This window comes from Phocoena phocoena, chromosome 2 (genome assembly GCF_963924675.1).
Source record: "Phocoena phocoena chromosome 2, mPhoPho1.1, whole genome shotgun sequence".
Classification (NCBI taxonomy): domain Eukaryota; kingdom Metazoa; phylum Chordata; class Mammalia; order Artiodactyla; family Phocoenidae; genus Phocoena; species Phocoena phocoena.
This window is the reverse complement of record NC_089220.1, coordinates 134,590,965-134,611,226: the sequence shown is the minus strand read 5'-3', so window position 1 is coordinate 134,611,226 and position 20,262 is coordinate 134,590,965. Positions and strand designations below refer to the sequence as shown.

The following is a 20,262-nucleotide window of genomic DNA, read 5'->3' as shown; positions in this document are numbered from 1 at the left end:
CCATCAGTTGTTGACACTGGGGAGCTACTTTATCTCTCTGTGGATCAGTTTCCTCCTGTATAAAATAAGGATAATAACAGTATCTCCCTCACTGGATTGTTGTAAACATGAAAGGGGATCAACAATGCCTGTGAAATGCTTATCACAGAGCCTGTCTAGTGGCTAGTGCTCACCCCGTGTTTGCCATTTTGCTGCTATTATATGATATATTAGGCTCCTTAAGTTTGTTCAGCACTTACTGTCCCATTATTTATTGCTGTATGACTCAGTGGCCTAAAGCAACCATGGCATCTATTTTGCTCATGGAGCTGCAATTTGAGTGGGACTTCCCTCCTCCCTCCCTTTTCCCCCTTCTTCCTTCTTCCCTTTCAATATGTTTTTTTTTTTTTATTCCAAATGTTTACTGACCAAGTATCATGAGAGAAACACAAGTTTTCTGTTGGCTGAATGGGATGTTGGAAATTCTTGGCAGGGAGTTGCACTAAACGGAGGCCAAAATATGCTGGAAGCCTAACAGACCTAACTGGGGAAAAAAGTTCCCTCTCTGCTCTGGTCTAGAAGTCTGAATTACCAAGTATAAGGAATTGTGTGAAACTCCAGTGTGAACTGGACTGGTGGTGAGCTCCCAGGGGTCTAACTGGGAGTGGGGAGGAAGGGCAGGGCATCTCAGATGTGGGGCCCTTGGCCGTGGTCAAGGTGTTAGGTGGGTTGTCTAAGTTTGAGGAAGTAGAACCCAGTTCTTTCCTGGGGAAAGCCTGGGTGGACACACACAGGGTTTGGGACTTTTCCAATTGGTTGGGGCATCAGATGCTGGTAGGAAACTAGCATGGGGACCAAACACAAAGCCAGTCTTGCAAACTAGTACCACTTGGTGTGAATAATAGGGAAGCTACAGCCTGAGGCTCACCCAAGCACCTGACCGAATTCATTCTTGCTGGAGATAGGTCATGGCAACAGAAGATGGTTTTAAGACACCCTCATCAGTGAGTAAGGCAATCCCACTTAACACCCGATGGCCAAGAACCGGGCAAGATTAAGTCTGCTGGGAACCAGATGCTGAAAGCCCTTGGCCAGTCAGGGCTGGATCAGGCAGATAAACTCACAGGCTAACGGGAAGACTAACCCAGACGTTATTACAGTACAGCATGACCCAGGCCTGAGTTGGGTTTGCAAATCTTGACTCATTTTCTCAAACACAAGTGTCAGTGACCTAATACAGTGGGAAATTGCTCACTGCATTTTCTGAGCTATGGGCTGAGAAACTGGTAAAATTGTAATGGAGAGAAACCTTGGGTCCAGGAGCACAGGTCCAGCAATTTCCCCTAGACATCCCCATGTTTGACTCCCTGCAGATCTTTGCCAAAATGTCCCATTTCCCTGAGGGCTTCCTGAACCATCTTATTTAGAACTGTCACCTCCCACCCTGACTCTCCTTTTCCCTGCCTCTGTGTTACTTTTCTCTATAACACTTATCAGCATCCCACTTACTGTATCTTTTACTCATTTATAATCTCTTTTCCCCAACTAGAATGTAAGTGCCATGAAGGCAGGGATTTTCATGTGTTTGTACCCTGCTGTATCCCCATTAACAAAAATAGCACTTACCTAATAAGAGGCATTTAATGAATGCTTATAGACTCAGGCATATTTCATGAAGTGACATATACGGAAAAGAAAAATGAAATAACATATTTCATGACTTTGAGCGATGTAGAGGTGAAAAGTTACAATTCACACAAGGGAAGGGAATCCTAGTTAGTGAAAACCATTGACAGCACCAAAGTTATCATTTCTTTTCATCTCATGGAATAAAAATAATAAAAGAAGGAAATCTGCCACTGGGAAGATAAAGCAGAGCATAGTTGAATTGCTCCTTTTGGGGACCTACCTGCCAGTTGATTAACCAGCTAATGAAGCTCTTTGCTTTACGTGGGCCCTTCCCAGCACACATCTGCATAAATAAAGCATCCTCAGGTCAGGAGAAGCTTCCTTTCTGTGAAAGACAAATGATGTTCTTCGTTTGATTTACAGTCAAGGCTGAGCAAAAGAACACTTACCTAATTCGTATTCAGTATTTCCACTTCATGAAAGACATTCTCCAAAATTTGCTTCTTGGGTTTAGTAAATGATGTACTAGCACAGTCGTTGATAATTAGTAAGTACTCAATATTTAGTAGGAAAGAATTATCCATGTGCTTCTGGAGATTTGCCACCTCTATGAGGATGCTTGCTGGCTTCATTGGAATTCCATAAATGTGTGTACAGCACTGTATTTAAATGATATCATAAATTAACTGATTCTATTACAAGGCACATAGTAGTTACATGTGTTGAGGAAAGGATAGCTCATTGCGACTCTCTTCCACATTCCCCTAAGAAATCTGAACGTTGGCTGTGGCTTGGAAAAGGTCCTTCTTGGGTGTTTAATAAAATAAGCTGTCTTGTTGGGAATTGCTGTTTTCACTTGCACCATGTTTTTCCTTCCCATTGCTCCCCATACCTGCTTGGCCACAGTTTTCCCTGGAAAATTCCTCTAACCATAACCCCACAAGGACTTTTGTGGCACCAACACTTTTTTTTTTAAATTTTTTATTTATTTATTTATTTTTGGCTGTGTTGGGTCTTCGTTTCTGTGCGAGGGCTTCCTCTAGTTGTGGCGAGCAGGGGCCACTCTTCAACGCGGTGCGCGGGCCTCTCACTGTCGCGGCCTCTCTTGTTGCGGAGCACAAGCTCCAGACGCGCAGGCTCAGTAGTTGTGGCTCACGGGCCCAGTTCCTCCGTGGCATGTGGGATCTTCCCAGACCAGGGCTCGAACCTGTGTCCCCTGCATTGACAGGCAGATTCTCAACCACTGCGCCACCAGGGAAGCCCACCAACAGTTTTTTGCTTAAAAATAAAACGACAGAATTTCCCTCATCTGAAGCTTATGCATCTGAAAAAAGATACATCAAACTCAGCTATGGTTGATCTATTTTAATATGTAAACCTGGTGAGACTATTATTTTTTGAATACCATTCCTAAGAAGTCACATTTGTCCAACATTTCTAATTGGCCACCAACATCTGTCACATTCCACCTTTTATGTCTGTGACACAGAATTTCTAGGATGCATTAAAATGGGCATCAGATTTTCTAAAATGTTGCATGGTCTCTAATCACTTGTATTCTCTCTCCACCCTCTCCTCTCTCTTTCTCCTCCTCACAGGGCTGATAGTCTACCTAGGAATGATGGGGGGAGCCTTCATCCTGGGGGGCCTGGCTGATAAGCTGGGGAGGAAGCGAGTTCTCAGCATGTCCCTGGCCGTCAACGCCTCTTTCGCCTCCCTCTCTTCCTTCGTACAGGGATATGGAGCCTTCCTCTTCTGCAGACTCATCTCAGGCATAGGGTGCGTAATTACAGAGGTTCAGCTGGACCTCCCCCGAAACCAACCCCAAGACCAGTGGTCCATCATCCATCCTGATACCCTGACTCTGAGTGGTACCTCCAGAAAACTTGGAACTGAGTTTTTGTTTGACTTCCAAGATACTGTGTTAAAGTTGAACCTTAGAAAGGGGTTAGGTTGTAAAGTCAGTCATAAGGTCAAAATAATCCGACACTGCCTTGGCCGGTCTTTCGAATTCACTGGGTTATTTCACCACTGAGCCTAAGGGTGGGACAAGGCAATTGGGTTCCTGCTACGACCATTTTTAGTGTCTGACTTGGTTCTTACTTTCTGTCATTTTCTCTCTGCAGTATTGGGGGTTCTCTGCCCATTGTTTTTGCCTATTTTTCTGAATTCTTGTCCCGGGAGAAACGAGGAGAGCATCTCAGTTGGTTAGGCATCTTCTGGATGACTGGAGGCATCTATGCATCTGCCATGGCCTGGAGCATCATTCCACACTATGGTGAGTGCACTGGCTTAAAAGAACCCAGGGGCCCTTGTTACTATGACACCTGCATCCGAACAACATTCCCTGTCCTCAGCCTTATTCCCACACTCACTGGCAGTTCCTGTGTATGACCTTGATCTTTCTAAAAAAAATTCTAACACTGGAGACACATGGCTAATTTCAGTACACATGTCTTCCTGGAAATAATACAGTCTACCCTCCCTCACTTCCTCCCTCCTTCTCTCCTTTCCTTCCTTTTCTTTGAAAGGACTTCAACCTTCATCTCCTCCACCCCTCCTCCTCACAGCAAGTGAGGCTCAGTAACCCCATTTTATAGATGTTGTAACAGAAGCCAAGAAGTTGGTGACTTGGCCAAATTGATGACTTGGCCCTGGCCTGACCTTGGATCATCATGCCCCCTCCCTCGCAGTGTGGTGCTCTCATATACCTTCCATTTTAGTGCCTGCTGTCACTCTTTCAGCTGCAAACGTGGAGCAGCCCTTACAGACAAGGTCTTGGTTTCAGCTGAGACAATTTTATTATCTTGGATAATTGCAAAAACTGGATTTTCTGGGCAGGGACTTGGCAACATTAACTTTCACTATTGGATTTTATTAAGAGTAAAGTAGGGAGAAGGCAGCAGTTTTGAATTTGATTATGCCTTTTGAGTATCCTGGGTAATATCATCATTACCCTTCAAAATTATGTTTGGTGAACCACTGATTATGGGTGTAGGCTTTGCCATCATCCAGAATCCTGCAGACCATAGGAAGGAACAGAAACTGCCCCTGAAACTGACCAACAATTCTCTACCCATTCCCTTCCTTGGTGTGTGTGTATTTATTGAAGTATAGTTGACTTACAATGTTGTGTTAGTTTCAGATGTACAGCAAAGAGATAGTTATTCTTATTTATTTATTTATTGGAGTAAAATTGCTTTACAATGTTGTGTTAGTTTCTGCTGTACAATGAAGTGAATCAGCTATATGTATATCTATATCCCCTCCCTCTTGGACCTCCCTCCCACCCTTCCTAACCCACCCATCTAGGTTGTCACAGAGCACCGAGCTGAGCTCCCTGTGCTATACAGCAGGTTCCCACTAGCTATCTATTTTACACATGGTAGTGTATTTATGTCAAACCTAATCTCCCAATTTGTCCCACCCTCCTCTTCCCCCTCTGTGTCCACATGTCTGTTCTCTACATCTATGTCTCAATCCCTACCCTACAAATAATTTCATCTCTAACATTTTTCTAGATTCCACATATATGCATTAATATATGATATTTGTTTTTCTCTTTCTGGCTTATTTCACTCTGTATGACAGACTCTAGGTCCATCTACATCTCTACAAATGATCCAGTCACTTTCCATTTTTATGGCTGAGTAATATTTCATTGTATATATGTACCACATCTTCTTTAACCATTCATCTGTCGTTGGACATTTAGGTTGTTTCCATGTCCTGGCTATTGTAAATGGTGCTGCAGTGAACATTGGGGTACATGTGTCCTTTTGAATTATGGTTTTCTCAGGGTATATGCCCAGTAGTGGGATTGCTGGGTCATATGGTAGTTCTATTTTTAGTTTTTTAAGGAACTCCCATACTGTTCTCCATAGTGGCTCTATCAACTTACATTCCTACCGACAGTGCAAGAGGATTCCCTTTTCTCCACACCCGCTCCAGCGTTTACTGTTTGTAGATTTTTTGATGATGGCCATTCTGACCAGTGTGAGGTGATACTTCACTGTAGTTTTGAACTGCATTTCTCTAATAATTAGTGATGTTGAGCATCTGTTCATGTGCCTCTTGGCCATCTGTATGTTTTCTTTGGTGAAATGTCTATTTAGGTCTGCCACCCATTTTTTAGTTGGGTTGTTTGTTTTTTTGATATTGAGCTGTATGAGCTGTTTGTATATTTTGGAGATTATACATTTGTCCATTGCTTCATTTGCAAATATTTTCTCGCATTCTAGGGTTATCTTTTCCTCTTGTTTACGGTTTCCTTTGCTGTGCAAAAGCTTTTAATTTTAATTAGGTCCATTTGTTTATTTTTGTTTTTATTTTCATCACTCTAGGAGGTGGGTTAAAAAAGATCTTGCTGTGGTTTATGTCAAAGAGTGTTTTTCCTACGTTTTCCTCTAAGAGTTTAATAGTGTCTGGCCTTACATTTAGGTCTTTAATCCATTTTGAGTTTATTTTTCTGTGTGGTGTTAGGGAGTGTTCTAATTTCATCCTTTTACATGTAGCTGTCCAGTTTTCCCAGCACCACTTATTGAAGAGGTTGCCTTTTCTCCATTGTATGTTCTTGCCTCCTTTGTCATAGATTAGGTGACCATAGGTGAGTGGGTTTATCTCTGGGCTTTCTATCCTGTAACATTGATCTATATTTCTGCTTTTGTGCCAGTATCATACTGTCTTGATTACTGTAGCTTTGTAGTATAGTTTGAAGTTGGGGAGCCTGATTCCTCCACCTCCATTTTTCTTTCTCAGGATTGCTTTGGCTATTCGGGGTCTTTTGTGTTTCCATACAAATTGTAAAGTTTTTTGTTCTAATTCTGTGAAGGATGCCATTGGTAGTTTGATAGGGATTGCACTGAATCTGTAGATTGCTTTGGGTAGTATAGTCATTTTCACAATATTGATTCTTCCAATCCACGAACATGGTATATTTCTCCATTTGTTTATGTTATCTTTGATTTCTTTCATCAGTGAGTATAAGTCTTTTTCCTTCTTAGGTAGGTTTATTCCTAGTTATTTTATTCTTTTTGTTGCCATGGTAAATGGGATTGTTTCCTTAATTTCTCTGATTTTTCATTGTTAGTGTATAGGAATGCGAGAGATTTCTGTGCCTTAATTTTGTATCCTGCAACCTTACCAAATTCACTGATTAGCTCTGGTAGTTTTCTAGTAGCATCTTTAGGAATTTCTGTGTATAGTATCATGTCATCTGCAAACAGTGACAGTTTTACTTATTCTTTTCCAATTTGTATTCTTTTTATTTCTTATTCTTTTCTGATTACCATGGCTAGGCCTTCGAAAACTATGTTGAATAAGAGTGGCGAGAGTGGACATCCTTGTCTTGTTCTTAAGCTTAGTGGAAATGCTTTCAATTTTTCACCATTGAGTATGATGTGTGCTGTGGGTTTGTCATATATGGCCTTTATTATGTTGAGGTAGGTTCTGTTTATGCCCATTTCCTGGAGAGTCTTTATCATAAATTGGTGTTGGATTTTGTCAAAAGCTTTTACTGCATCTATTGAGATGATCATATGGTTTTTATTCCTTAATTTGTCAATATGGTGTATCACATTGATTGATTAGCATATACTGAAGAATTCTTGCATTCCTGGGATAAATCCCACTTGATCATGGTGTATGATCTTTTTAATGTGTTGTTGGATTCTGTTTACTAGTATTTTGTTCAGATTTTTGCATCTATGTTCATCAGTGATATTGGTCTGTGATATTTTTGTCTGGTTTTGGTATCAGGGTGATGGTGGCTTCATAGAATGAATTAGGGAGTGTTCCTCCCTCTGCAGTTTTTTGGAAGAGTTTGAGAAGGGTAGGTGTTAGCTCTTCTCTAAATGTTTGATAGAATTCACCTGTGAAGCCATCTGGTCCTGGACTTTTGTTTTTTGGAAGATTTTAAATTACAGTTTCAATTTCATTACTTGTGATAGGTCTGTTTATATTTCTAATTCTTCCTGGTTCAGTTTTGGGAAATTTTACCTTTCCAAGAATTTGTCCATTTCTTTGTGGTTGTCTGTTTTATTGGCATATAGTTGTTTGTAGTAGTCTCTTATAATCCCTTGTATTTCTGTGGTGTCAGTTGTGATTTCTCCTTTTTCATTTCTAATTTTACTGATTTGCACCCTCTCCCTTTTTTTCTTGTTGAGTCTGACTAAAGTTTTATCAATTTTGTTTATCTTCTCAAAGAACAAACTTTTAGTTTTATTGATCTTTGCTATTGTTTTCTTCATTTCTATTTCATTCATTTCTGCTCTGATCTTTATGATTTCTTTCCTTCTACTGACTTTAGGTTTTCTTTGTTCATCTTTCTCTTGTAGCTTTAGGTGTAAGGTTAGATAATTTATTTGAGTTTTTCTTGTTTCTTGAGGTGAAATTGAATTGCTATAAACTTCCCTCTTTGAACTGCTTTTGCAGCATCCCATAGGTTTTGGGTCATCATGTTTTCATTGTCACTTGTTTCTATGTATTTTTAAATTTCTTCTTTGATTTTTTCAGTGATCTCTTGGTTATTTAGTAGGGCACTGTTTAGTCTCCATGTATTTGTGTTTTTTACAGTTTTTTTCCTGTAATTGATTTCCAATCTCATAGCGTTGTGGTCAGAAAAAATGCTTGATATGATTTCAATTTTCCTAAATTTTCTGAGGCTTGATTTGTGACCCAAGATGTGATCTATCCTGGAACATGTTCCATGTGCACTTGAGAAGAAAGTGTATTCTGCCACTTATGGGTGGAATGTCCTATAAATATCAATTAAATCTATCTGGTCTGTTGTGTCATTTAAAGCTTGTGTTTCCTTATTTATTTTCTGTTTGGATGATCTATCCATTGGTGTAAGTGAGGTGTTAAAGTCGCCTACTATTATTGTGTTACTGTCAATTTCCTCTTTTAGAGCTGTTAGCAGTTGCCTTATGTATTGAGGTGCTCCTATGTTGGGTGCATATATGTTTATAATTGTTATATCTTCTTCTTGGATTGATCCCTTGTTCATTATGTAGTGTCCTTCCTCGTCTCTTGTAACATTCTTTATTTTAAAGTCTATTTTATCTGATATGAATATTGCTACTGCAGCTTTCTTTTGATTTCCATTTGCATGGAATATCTTTTTCGATCTCCTCACTTTTAGTCTGTATGTGTCCCTAGGTCTGAATTGGGTCTCTTGTAGACAGCATATATATGGGTCTTGTTTTTGTATCCAGTCAGCCAGCCTGTGTCTTTTGTTTGGAGCATTTAATCCATTTACATTCAAGGTTATTATCAATATGTATGTTCCTATTACCATTTTCTTAATTGTTTTGTGTTTGTTTTTGCAGGTCCTTTTCTTCTCTTGTGTTTCCCACCTAGGGAAGTTCCTTTAGCATTTGTTGTAAAACTGGTTTGGTGGTGCTGAATTCTCTTAGCTTTTGCTTGTCTGAAAAGCTTTTGATTTTTCTATCGAACCTGAATGAGATCCTTGCTGGGTAGAGTAATCTTGGTTGTAGGTTTTTCTCTTTCATCACTAAGTATATCCTCCCACTCCTTTCTGGCCTGCAGAGTTTCTGTTGAAAAATCAGTTGATAATCCTATGGAGATTCCTTTGTATGTTATTTTTTGCCTTTTCCTTGCTGCTTTTAATATTTTTTCTTTGAATTTAATTTTTGTTAGTTTGATTAATATGTGTCTTGGTGTGTTTCTCTTCGGATTTATCCTGTATGGGACTCTCTACACTTCCTGGACTTGGGTGACTATTTCCTTTCCCATGTTAGGGAAGTTTTCCACTATAATCTCTTTAAATATTTTCTCAGACCTTTTCTTTTTATATTCTTCTTCTGGGAGCCCTATAATTGAAATGTTGGTACATTTAGTGTTGTCCCAGAGGTCTCTTAAGCTGTCTTCACTTCTTTTCATTTTTTTCTTTATTCTGTCTTGTGCAGTGAATTCCACCATTCTGTCTTCCAGCTCACTTATTCGTTATTCTGCCTCAGTTATGCTGTTATTGAGTCCTTCTAGTGTATTATTTTATTTTAATTTTTTGCATTACATGGGCCTCTCACCGCTGTGGCCTCTCCTGCTGTGGAGCACAGGCTCCGGACACGCAGGCCCAGTGGCCATGGTTCATGGGCCCAGCCGCTCCGCAGCACGTGGGACCCTCCCAGACCAGGGCACGAACCCGCGTCCCCCGTGTTGGCAGGCAGACTCCCAACCGCTGCGCCACCAGGGAAGCCCTTCTAGTGTATTTTTGATTTCAGTATTGTGTTGTTCATCTCTGTTTGTTTGTTCTTTAGTTCTTCTAGATCTTTGTTAAACATTTCTTGTATTTTCTCAATCTGTGCCTCCATTCTATTTATGAGATTTTGGATCATGTTTACTATCACTACTCTGAATCCTTTTTTCAGGTAGGTTTCCTATTTCTTCTTCATTTATTTACTCTTGTAAGTTTTTATCCTACAAGACTTGCTCCTTTATCTTGACATATTTTTTTGTCGTTTAATTTTTTTTTTCTTTTTTTGATGGGTGGGATTGTGTTCCTGTCTTTCTGGTTGTTTCACCTGAGGCTTCCAGCACTGGAGTTTGTAGGCTGTTGGGTAGAGCTGGGTTTTGGTACCAAGATGAGGACCTCCTGGAGACCTCACTCCAATGAATATTCCCTGGGATCTGAGGTTCTCTGTTCGTCCAGTGGTTCAGACTCAGAGCTCCCACCACAGGAGCTCTGGCCCAACCCCCAGCTTGTGAACCAAGATCCTGCAAGCCATGTGGGGAGGCAAAATAAAAAGAAAAAAAAAAGAAAGAAGGAAAAAGAAGAAAGAAAAAAAATGAGAGCAATAACAAAGAGTAAAAAATAAAAACTAACATATGTTAGAAAGAAAAAATATATATATATAGATGAAGCAACAACTGGAAGGTAAAACAGACCCTAAATAGTAAAAATGAGGAGGAAAAAAAAAGCCAGAAAAGGCCTCGGCTGTGGGGGGGGGTGGGGCTTAGGCAGGGGCAGGGTTTAGGTGGTGGGCGTGGCCTATGCTTAGGACTGGAAAAGGCTCTGGGGGGTGGGGGATGGGGCTTAGGCTCAACGCAGCAGGAGGGGCCCAGGAGTGCCTCTGGCCTTGGAGGTCTGAGGACCAGGTCCAGGACCCCAGCAGGCTCACTGGGCCCGAGTGGGTGGGGGAAACGCTAGGTGCATTCTCCCCATCCTCTGATCCTTGAGGGCCCCACCCCATTGGCCTCTCTTCTTCTTCCCCCACTCCTTCCCTCCTATGTCCCTAGGACCCCAACAGCCAGAGGGGGCCTCAGAGAATGGAGGACCAGACCTGGGAGCCCAGCAGGCATCCCAGGGCTTGAGGGAAACAGCTGCCATGCCTCCCCTGATCCTCCAGTCCTGGAGGGTTCCCCCTCCGTCTGCCTCTCCTCTTTTGCACCACCCCCCACATTTCCCTCCTATGCCCCTAGGACCAGTGCGGCCTGGAGGGGGCCTTGGAGGGTGGAGTAACCAGTTTGGGAGCCCTTCAGGATTCCCAGGGACCGATTGGGCAGGGGAAATGCTAGGCATGCTCACCCCGATCCTCCAAGCCCCCAAGGGTCCCTCCAGGCATGTGAATCCCATCCCCTCCCAGCCACTCCTCAGGGGCACAGGTCCTGTCTGGCCTCCACTTCTCCTTCCCCCTCACTGTCCCCACATCCTACCCAGTCACTCAGGGGTTCCTCCCGTCTCCTTAGGCATTGAGGTCCCCCACCAGCGTCTGGCAGGCGCCCTAGTTGTGGGAAGATGTGAACTCCGTGTCTTCCCACACCGCCATCTTCCACTGTGCAACTCAATTCTTCTTTTCAGATTCTTTTCCCTTATAGGTTATTACAAAATATTGGGTGGCCAAAAAGTTCATTTAGGTTTTTCCATAACATTTTACAGAAAACCCCAAACGAACTTTTTGGCCAACCCAATATTGAATATAGTTCCTGTGCTATACAGTAGGTCCTTATTGGTTATTTTATATTCAGTAGTGTGTATATGTTAATCCCAGACTTCTAATTTATCACTCCCCCCTCTTTCCCCTTTGGTAACCATAAGTTTTTTCTACGTCTGTGGGTTTATTTCTGTTTTGGAAGTTCATTTGTATCATTTTTTAGATTCCACATATAAGTGATATCATACGATAATTGTCTTTGTCTGTCTTATTTCACTTAGTATGACAATCTCTGGGTCCATCCATGTTGCTGCAAATGGCAGTATTTCATTCTTTTCAATCGCTGAGTAATATTCCATCTTATATATGTACCACATCTTCTTCATCCATTCATCTGTCCATGGACGTTTAGGTTGCTTCCATGTCTTGGCTGTTGTAAATAGTGCTGCTATGAACATAGGGGTGCATGCATCTTTTTGAATTAGAGTTTTGTCCAGATATATGCCCACAGGTGGGATTGCTGGATCATATAGCAACTCTATTTTTAGTTCTTTAAGGAACCTCCATAATGTTCTCCATAGTGACTTCACCAATTTACATCCCCACCAAGAGTGTAGCAGGGTTCCTTTTTCTCCTGGTATGCTTGTTTTAAATCTGACCCTCTCTGATGTGTGTTCTGGGTTAATGGAGGCTTCTGTATTATCTTTTTAAGAAGAAGCTTTGGTATAGACAATCCCATTTTATTAGTTAAGGGGATGCTGGGTGTATTACCCTGAGAACCTGATAAACCCTGAAATCTTAGTGGTTTAATACCAAAGAAGTTTTCCCCTCCTGCAAAGCCCGGCTGGTGTTTCTGATCTGCAGGCAGCTCTGCTCTATCAGTAATCCCAGGGCTCAGGTTCCCTCCAGCATGTGAACTACCCTTTTCAACAGGTAACCTACATGTTGGTTCGGTGAAAGAGCATGGACAGTTGTATGTGGGTGCTTTTGAAGGGCAGGCTAGGAATTGGATCACATCTTCTTTGCTCACATCCCATTGGCCCCAAATCTGTAATATGACCACACACTACAGCAAAGGACACTAGGAAATGTGACCTAGCTGTGTGCCCACAAGGTAGAGGAAATGGGTTTGGGACCATCATGTTACCTTTGCCATATCCCACTGGATTTTTGTATCAGAAACAGAGAAGAAATACGAACAAAAATAATGAAATAAAGAGTTGAAGGGTTTTCCAGATATTTTGTTACCATAGGTAATTCTACATAATTTTAGATACAAAATTGTATTACTCCTGATATCAGGCTCTGCATTCTACCCTTCCCCAAAATGCATACATTAATTATCCAGGCCGTTGGTTATATGGGTCCAAGGAGTTGCTTTTGTCCCCACAATTCTTGCTATAATATCATTTCCCCTGTTAATTGATCCAAATGTGTTAACACTAAGAAACTACTTCTACATATAAGTTGAGTTAGACAATTTTGTTGGGGTGGGGGGAAACAAATAGACTCTGGATAAAAGCTGAGTCAAAATAGTGGTTCTATGTAATTTGGGACAGGTCACCTAGCTTGTCCAGCCTTGGTTCCTTTATCTATAAAATGGAGAGAAGGAAGCAAAGAGAATAGACTGTAGAGATCCGATCTGTGCCAGCCCTAAGATCCAGCAGTTCTTGGGAGGCAAATAATGGTGAGAAAATTTTGGAGACGATTCTAGTATTTGGGCTGGTTTCCCTCCAAGCCGCATTAGCAATTCTAGCCCTATTTTCAGACTGCTTGTTCCACAAGGGAACTGCCCTCACAACCAACCAATGAGCAAAGGTCCTTGGCTTCCCTCTGATTGGATCAACTTAAGTCATGTGCTCACCTCAGCCAATCACTAAACCCCAGAGGATGCCAGGTCCTGGGCGTTTCATATACTTTCTTCTCCATCCCTGGCACTGGGGATGGGGTCAGTCCCACCCAAACCACAAGTCTGCAACCCAGTGGAGAGGAAGGATGGGAAGGATGTTGTGAGGGGAGCAACCCACAATAGTCACTACAAACTGCATCATTTTTTCACTTCACTTTGCACACACAAACACACAATGTCTGGGTGTCTGGTTTCTAAAAAAGCAATAAAAGAATTCAGGCTGGGGACACATTGACCAAGACTAAGTGGGATGCCCATGGCAGAGGGGCCACATAGCTCCTGGCTGATAGCAGGGCTTGTGGTTAAGTATCTTACTCCAAATGGATAGGATATTTTCCTATTTGTATGCCTATAAGAAATCTATGGCTTTTATATTCCATTTAAAAATACCAGCCTCTTGGATGATTAGGCTTAATTGAAACAGGCATTAACTTGAGGGCAACCCATCCTAGAAATATGGCGGACTAGAATCACAGTGCAACAGGAGTGATTATTTATTTTAAACCTCATTTTACCAGGACCAGATGTTCTGTCCACAGTGAACAGAGACATTTGATGATATTTCCCAACAGACCTAAGACATTAATCCTCTAAAACCCCCTCCCACTCAGCAGGGACAAATGCAAGGGTGATCCGGAAAGGAGACTTGATGTTTGTACGTAGCTTGTGCAAACCATTTAACTGGTTTTGCGGGAATGAAGTGATGGGAGGTCTTGGCACCAGCAATTTGGGTGACTGAGTCATTGAGAAAGAAAGTTACAAACCTCAGAATGTTTTTCTGGGAACTCATGGGCATAGCCCCCTCAAAATGGATATATTATGGAAGATTAATTCCCACTGTAGTCAACAGCACCAGCTGTTTGAGAAATCCTGATGGAGAAAAGTAGGGCAAGCTGAAAGATCAGTGACCAGAACAATCCCTGTCTCCAAATTAATAGTAGTCTTATATATTTGGAAGCAGTTCACTGTTTAATTTTAATTGATTTAAGGCCCCAAAGGTGTGCCTAATGAATGTGATAAGTGCAGATTACTAAAATCACCATAAAAACCAGAGAGGCATGAGGGAATAATGGATTTTGGATAATTTGCATATATTTTCATTAAGAAAAAAAAATATCTCTGAGGCAGAATACTTTCTAAACATACCTGCTTCTGCCCTTCTTCTCTTGTTACCCACCTGAGTTTGACTGCTATGTAGCTTTGGTCAGCTTTATTTCTGATTATGCCACAGTGGTTTTTGGACATGAGCTGAGGATGTGGAAATCTTACTATGGTTTTGCCTTCTTCTCTCTGTTGTCACTCTCAAGAGAGGAAAGACTTCTTAATTAAAATTAAAATGAACAAACAGGGACTTCCCTGGTGGAGCAGTGGTTAAGAATCCGCCTGCCAATGCAGGGGACACGGGTTCGAGACCTGGCCCAGGAAGATCCCACATGCCTCGGAACAGCTAAACCCGTGCATCACAACTACTGAGCCCACACGCCGCAACAACTGAAGCCCATGCGCCTAAAGCCCCTCCTCCGCAACAAGAGAAGCCACCACAATGAGAAACCCATGCACCGCAACGAAGAGCAGCCGCCGCTCACCGCAACTAGAGAAAGCCCGTGCGCAGCAACGAAGACCCAAAGCAGCCAAAAATAAATAAATAAATTTATAAAAGAAAAAACTCCTGTGAGATGGAAGGAGAACAGGACAGGCTGTGCAAAAAAGAGATTTGATTGTGATTGAGAATGTTGGATGTCTTATGTGTATTATGTTCTGTGGCCATTGTGTAAAAGCGGCCACAGCCCCATGTGTTTTTCACCTGGGATTCCCTCCGGCCAGTCATTCCATTGTGCAAATAGAGTTCGAAATATCTGCAGAAACAGCAGATATTGGTTAGGAGTCCCCTGCAAGTAGAACAAATTGAACCGCGATGGTAAGCGAGAATTCAAGACATAAACTGCCCACCTCCGGAGTTGGCCATATAGTGTATTTTCAAGTAAATGGAATAGAGATTTTACAGCCGAATAATGTTCACCGTTTGAACTTTAGAAATCAATATATTTATTTATAAAGTTTGGCCTTTTGCAGAAATGCTGTTGGAATTGTCTTCAGAGATCGTTTTGAGTGACATGAGAGAACCAGTCTATTTCATAACCTTGGCTTTAAAAGAAAATAATCCTTTGGCTGATATTCATCTATTTTACTCAACATCTTTGGCACTAACTGTCATGTAACTATTTCGAAACAAATCAAATCTACCCTCAAAGCAGGTGAATTACTTTTGGTTGCCAGGAGCTTTCACACACAGCAAATCTGTGGAAGTACCATTACGTGCCTTCTACAGCTGTGAAAACCCACCAACATAACAATCACGATGTGAGAAAGCCAGGATTTGAACTCTGATCTACGTGACTGCAAAAGTCCAGGCACTTTTCATTGTGTTATCGTCCTTTGCAAGAGGGAAATTTTCTCTCTTACGAAGATATTTGAAGGAATGTTTTGTAGATCCTGAAGGCAATTTCTGAAAATGAATTTTAGAAATGTTTTGAATAATGAAAGCTGAGTAGGAGCTATTCACCTCTCCATTTCAATGATGGTAGAATTCATCTGAATGTAGAAGCTCAGTTTCTTTAAAAAAAATTAGTATTATCACTGACAGTTTTTTCAAAGTGTGGTCCTGAACCCTGTGCATTGGAATCACCTAGAGCTGGTATTGCCCTTTGACTTAGGTAAGACTAATGCCCCATCAAAACTCTGGGTCACATAAGGCCCTGCTCTGGCTTTCCTCCAGCTGTACCTCTTCCCATGAGGCAACGTGCATCCCTAAGGCCACAACCCCACTCCATCCAGATCATGCTCTGGCTACTCAGGACCTAGGACTCCCCACTAAACTCAAGGGATCATGACAAGGACACCCACTCTTACCACGGTGGTGTGTGTGGTGTGACCACACGTGTTGGCATGAGGCCCCTCATTCTACAGGAGGGGCTGGTCGGGGGACAGAAGGGGGTCCTGTAAAGGTGGGTCTTGGGCAGGTCAGGGCTTGGCCTTCCAGCTCCTTATTTGTTGAGCAGGAGGATGGAGCATCTGTTATCTAACCGTTTAACTGAAATTTTAATGAATATATAGAAATATGGGATGGTGCCTCTATTTGTACTCCTACCCAAGGCCCCATAAGTGTCAGGCCAGGCCTGCCTCTGGGGTTGACAAGATGCAGATTCCCAGCGCCTTTCAGAATCAGAGGCTTTGGGGGCACAGCCGGGGAGTCTGCATGCTAACCTGCTCCCCAGGTGATGCTCTTGTCCCCCATGGTTTGAAAGCCAGTTCTTGAAGGTCACTCTAAGACCGTGTGTCAGAGATCCTCTGACTGCTTCTTCACAGGCTGGGGCTTCAGCATGGGCACCAATTACCACTTCCACAGCTGGAGAGTGTTTGTCATCGTCTGCGCTCTGCCCTGCACTGTGTCCATGGTGGCCCTGAAGTTCATGCCAGAGAGCCCGAGGTTTCTGCTAGAGGTGAGTCAGCGCCCCCAACCCGTGTGAGGGCAATGGAACAGCGACAGGAGCTAGCCCTGCTGCTCCAGCCCCTTGGTCCCATGTTGGCTGACCTGGCCCATCATTAAATCCATCGTGATGGTTGCACGCCTGGGATTCAAGGACAGCCAGAGCCGGAGGGACTCAGGAGCTCACTGAGCACAGAGCAGCAGCACTGCTCCCGGAGGCTGGGTGGAGCTGGAGGGGGCTCTGCTGAGGATGCTTCTGGCACCCACTCTCCCCAGAGGTCCTGATTATGAGGCTCTTCAAAGCTGCATGCAGTTTTTCCATGTTACGGCTGTGAGCTGGGTTGTAAATCTGTCACTGCTCCCAAGCCCTTCAAGACTCTTGGCTTTGCAGGACCTCTCTCCTCCAGAAAGCTGCTCCCGGAGTCCTGTGAGGTTTCCAGCTTGGTGGTGGTGGTGGTGAGGCTCTCGTGCTTGCGGTGGTCAGACAGGCAGGGCTGGTGGAGGGGTGATAGGACTTGAAGGCTCTTTATAGCCCCAATTCTCAGAGTCTACTTATAAGCCTCCTTCTGGCTTTCTGCAGACTGACCCTCCTTGTTGAATTTCTTCTTTCATCCCATTGATCAGGTTCCAGATGCAGCAAAAAGTTTTTTTATCCATGCTTATCTCAAAAGCTACCCTTCATTGTGTATGAGTTTCCTAGGGCTGCTCTAACAAAGGCACACAAACCGAGGGGCTCATAGTAAGAGAAATTTATTGTCTCACAGGTCTGTTGGCTAAAAGTCCCCACCCAAGGTGTTGGCAGGGCCACACTCCCTTGGAAGCCCTTAGGGCAAGCTTTACTTGCCTCTTTCAACTTCTGGTGGGTTGCTTGCATTTTTTGGCATTCCTTGGCTTGCAGCTGTTTCACTCCAGGCTCTGCCTTTGTCACCACACGGTGTTCTCTCTATGTGTCTCTGGGTCTTCCCATGGGCTTCTTCTTATAGGGACACCAGTCATGTTGGATTAGGGGTGCACCCTACCCCAGTATGACCTCATCTTAATTAATTACATCTGCAGCAACCCTGCTTCCAAATAAGGTCACATTCTGGGGTACTGGCAGCTAGAACTTCAACATATTTTTAGGGCTGGGGACATAGTTCAACCCATCGCATGTTGTGTCTTTGCTTTGTCCTGCCGGGGAGGAACATGGCTACCACCCTGCAGTCTATTCAACCTTAAACTACGAGTAGTTACTCACAGCCTATAATGATAACAGTACCCAGCATTTACACCTTGAAGGTACAACCTCACTATCCTTCCAAGATGGGCTGTGACAGAAACTTGTCCTAGTCTTTCACAAGCCCTAGATAGTAACACATCCATGGCCAATTGCCTCAGACTTGGGTATCAGCACCTGTTGGGCTTGTAGGGTTTTCCACCCCTAATCAGCAAAAGACTGTTCATGTCTCTCTCCTTGGTTTTACCAGATGGGCAAACACGATGAAGCCTGGATGATTCTCAAGCACGTTCACGACACCAACATGAGGGCTAAGGGGGCCCCAGAGAAGGTGTTCACGGTGAGTGCATGGTCACCTATGCCAACAGGAGGGGGCCTCTCCTCTTCACTGCTTTGGTTTGCTAAAAAATAATTTTATTATATAAGCATATCCCAGAAAATTTGTCAAAAGGGGAATAAAGCCCCTGACACTCCTATTACTGCATCATAATTATTCTTTGCATTTTGATGGATACCTTCTTGGTACTGCTAAGTGTTCAAATGTGGCAAAGGGAAAAACTAGCTATATTCATATGGGGATAACCATATGTACATATATTTACATCTATCAATGCATATAGATTATTTAGGAGTACTTATCGGCATTCTATATGTGCCTCATAGTATTCAGAATCATCCTTTTAACGGACTTTAATATTAGAAACATTAACACAGTTTTCGTAAACATGTCCCCAATGTTAGAGATGCATATGCCCTGTTTTATTACCTTGTTCCTGCAAATATTGCTGCAATGAACCTTTTCCTGCACATAGTTCCTTTCATGTTCTGGGTTTGTTTTCTAAGAGTAGACTCCTAGAAATAAAATGAGTGGCTCAAACAGCATGAGTATTTTTATAGCTCTTGAGATGCATTGCAAATTACATTTCAGTAGGGTTGCAATGATCTGTGATACCTCCAATGATAGGATACCTGTTTCTCAGCATCCTTACCAGCATTGGCTGTTAGCCTGGATTTTCTTTCTCACTAGTTTAAAAAATGAAAAACTAGCCAATGGCAGTTTCCATGGGGAGGTCCTGTTAGTTACCATGAACTGTGCTCTTCCCACCAAGCTGTGGCCAACCACGAGGAATACCCACGGCAGGGTCCCTGTGCACCTGTCTGCATGACCCCCTTTTAGACCAACTCCAAATCCATTTCTGCAAGGAAGCCTTCCTGAGTTAACTCCCACCTACTCCAATTCACTGCTTTTACTTCTTTGGCTTCCATAATTTGAGTCTGGAGTAAAACACTTTTTCTTGTTAACCTGTTACTTGAAACCCCTGATTCTCAGGCAGGACCCCATAGCAGCTAAGAATCTACAACCTGAAGCCAGACCAGTTTGGGTCCAAATCCTGGTTTTAACATGTTCTAGCTGTGTGGCCTTAGGCAAGGTACTGTCTGTGCCTTATTTTCTTCATTGGGAAAAGAGGGATAGCAACGTCTATGAATGCAGTTATGGTAAGGATTAAAATCAAGCACCTAAACTGTGCCTGGCTTAGAGTAAATACTACACAGATGTTAACTATTATCCAAATATTTTATGTCATATTTTTTAATAAATAAACTCAAATAATAGATTTTATAGAAAGTTGTCCAGTGGCCTATTTCCCCAATTCCAACACTCCTAAAATTATCTAAAATATGGGACCAGTCCTTTTATCACAAACATTTATTAAGAAGCACCATTAACAATATTTATAGACTTTCCGGTTGGATAAACGAAATGTAATTGAAAATAGAACTTTTAGCTTGTTCATTTTCTTAATCCTTCCTCAATTACCTTTCTTATTAAAAATTTCCCACACTTAAAAAAAAAGGGAAGAAGAAGCACAATTAGTAGAGCTACTCCAAATGAAAGATGATAAGGGAACTGGTGGTTCTCCCAACCTCCCATCCCCGCCGCTCCCTGTGATGGGTTTTCATTGCTGCAGCTGGACTGCAGGTCTGGACCCCAGATGCTAGCAGGAGTGCCCTGTCCCCTGGGGTCTGGGTATGCTTGGTTCAGTCCTGCCTCCCACCCCCACCCATTCTATAGCCTTCTCTCCAAGCTCCTGCTTATTCCTAGGAGATGTTACTGAGTCTTTGGGTATAACCTCTGCTTTTAGTAGAT

The 20,262-nt window shown here is 42.6% G+C and overlaps 1 protein-coding gene across 3 annotated transcripts in view; it reads left to right on the top strand.

Annotated features, from left to right (window-relative positions):
* Positions 1-20,262, top strand: part of SV2B (synaptic vesicle glycoprotein 2B) — an 82,100-nt gene that overhangs the window by 25,358 nt on the left and 36,480 nt on the right. For 2 of the 3 annotated variants that reach the window (XM_065871178.1, XM_065871177.1), the window contains exons 2-5: positions 3,207-3,387; positions 3,735-3,886; positions 16,777-16,910; positions 18,364-18,453. In XM_065871178.1, the coding sequence (XP_065727250.1) occupies positions 3,207-3,387; positions 3,735-3,886; positions 16,777-16,910; positions 18,364-18,453 (557 nt within the window). The remainder of the gene's footprint in view (positions 1-3,206; positions 3,388-3,734; positions 3,887-16,776; positions 16,911-18,363; positions 18,454-20,262) is intronic. The other variant, XM_065871179.1, reaches the window with a different exon arrangement.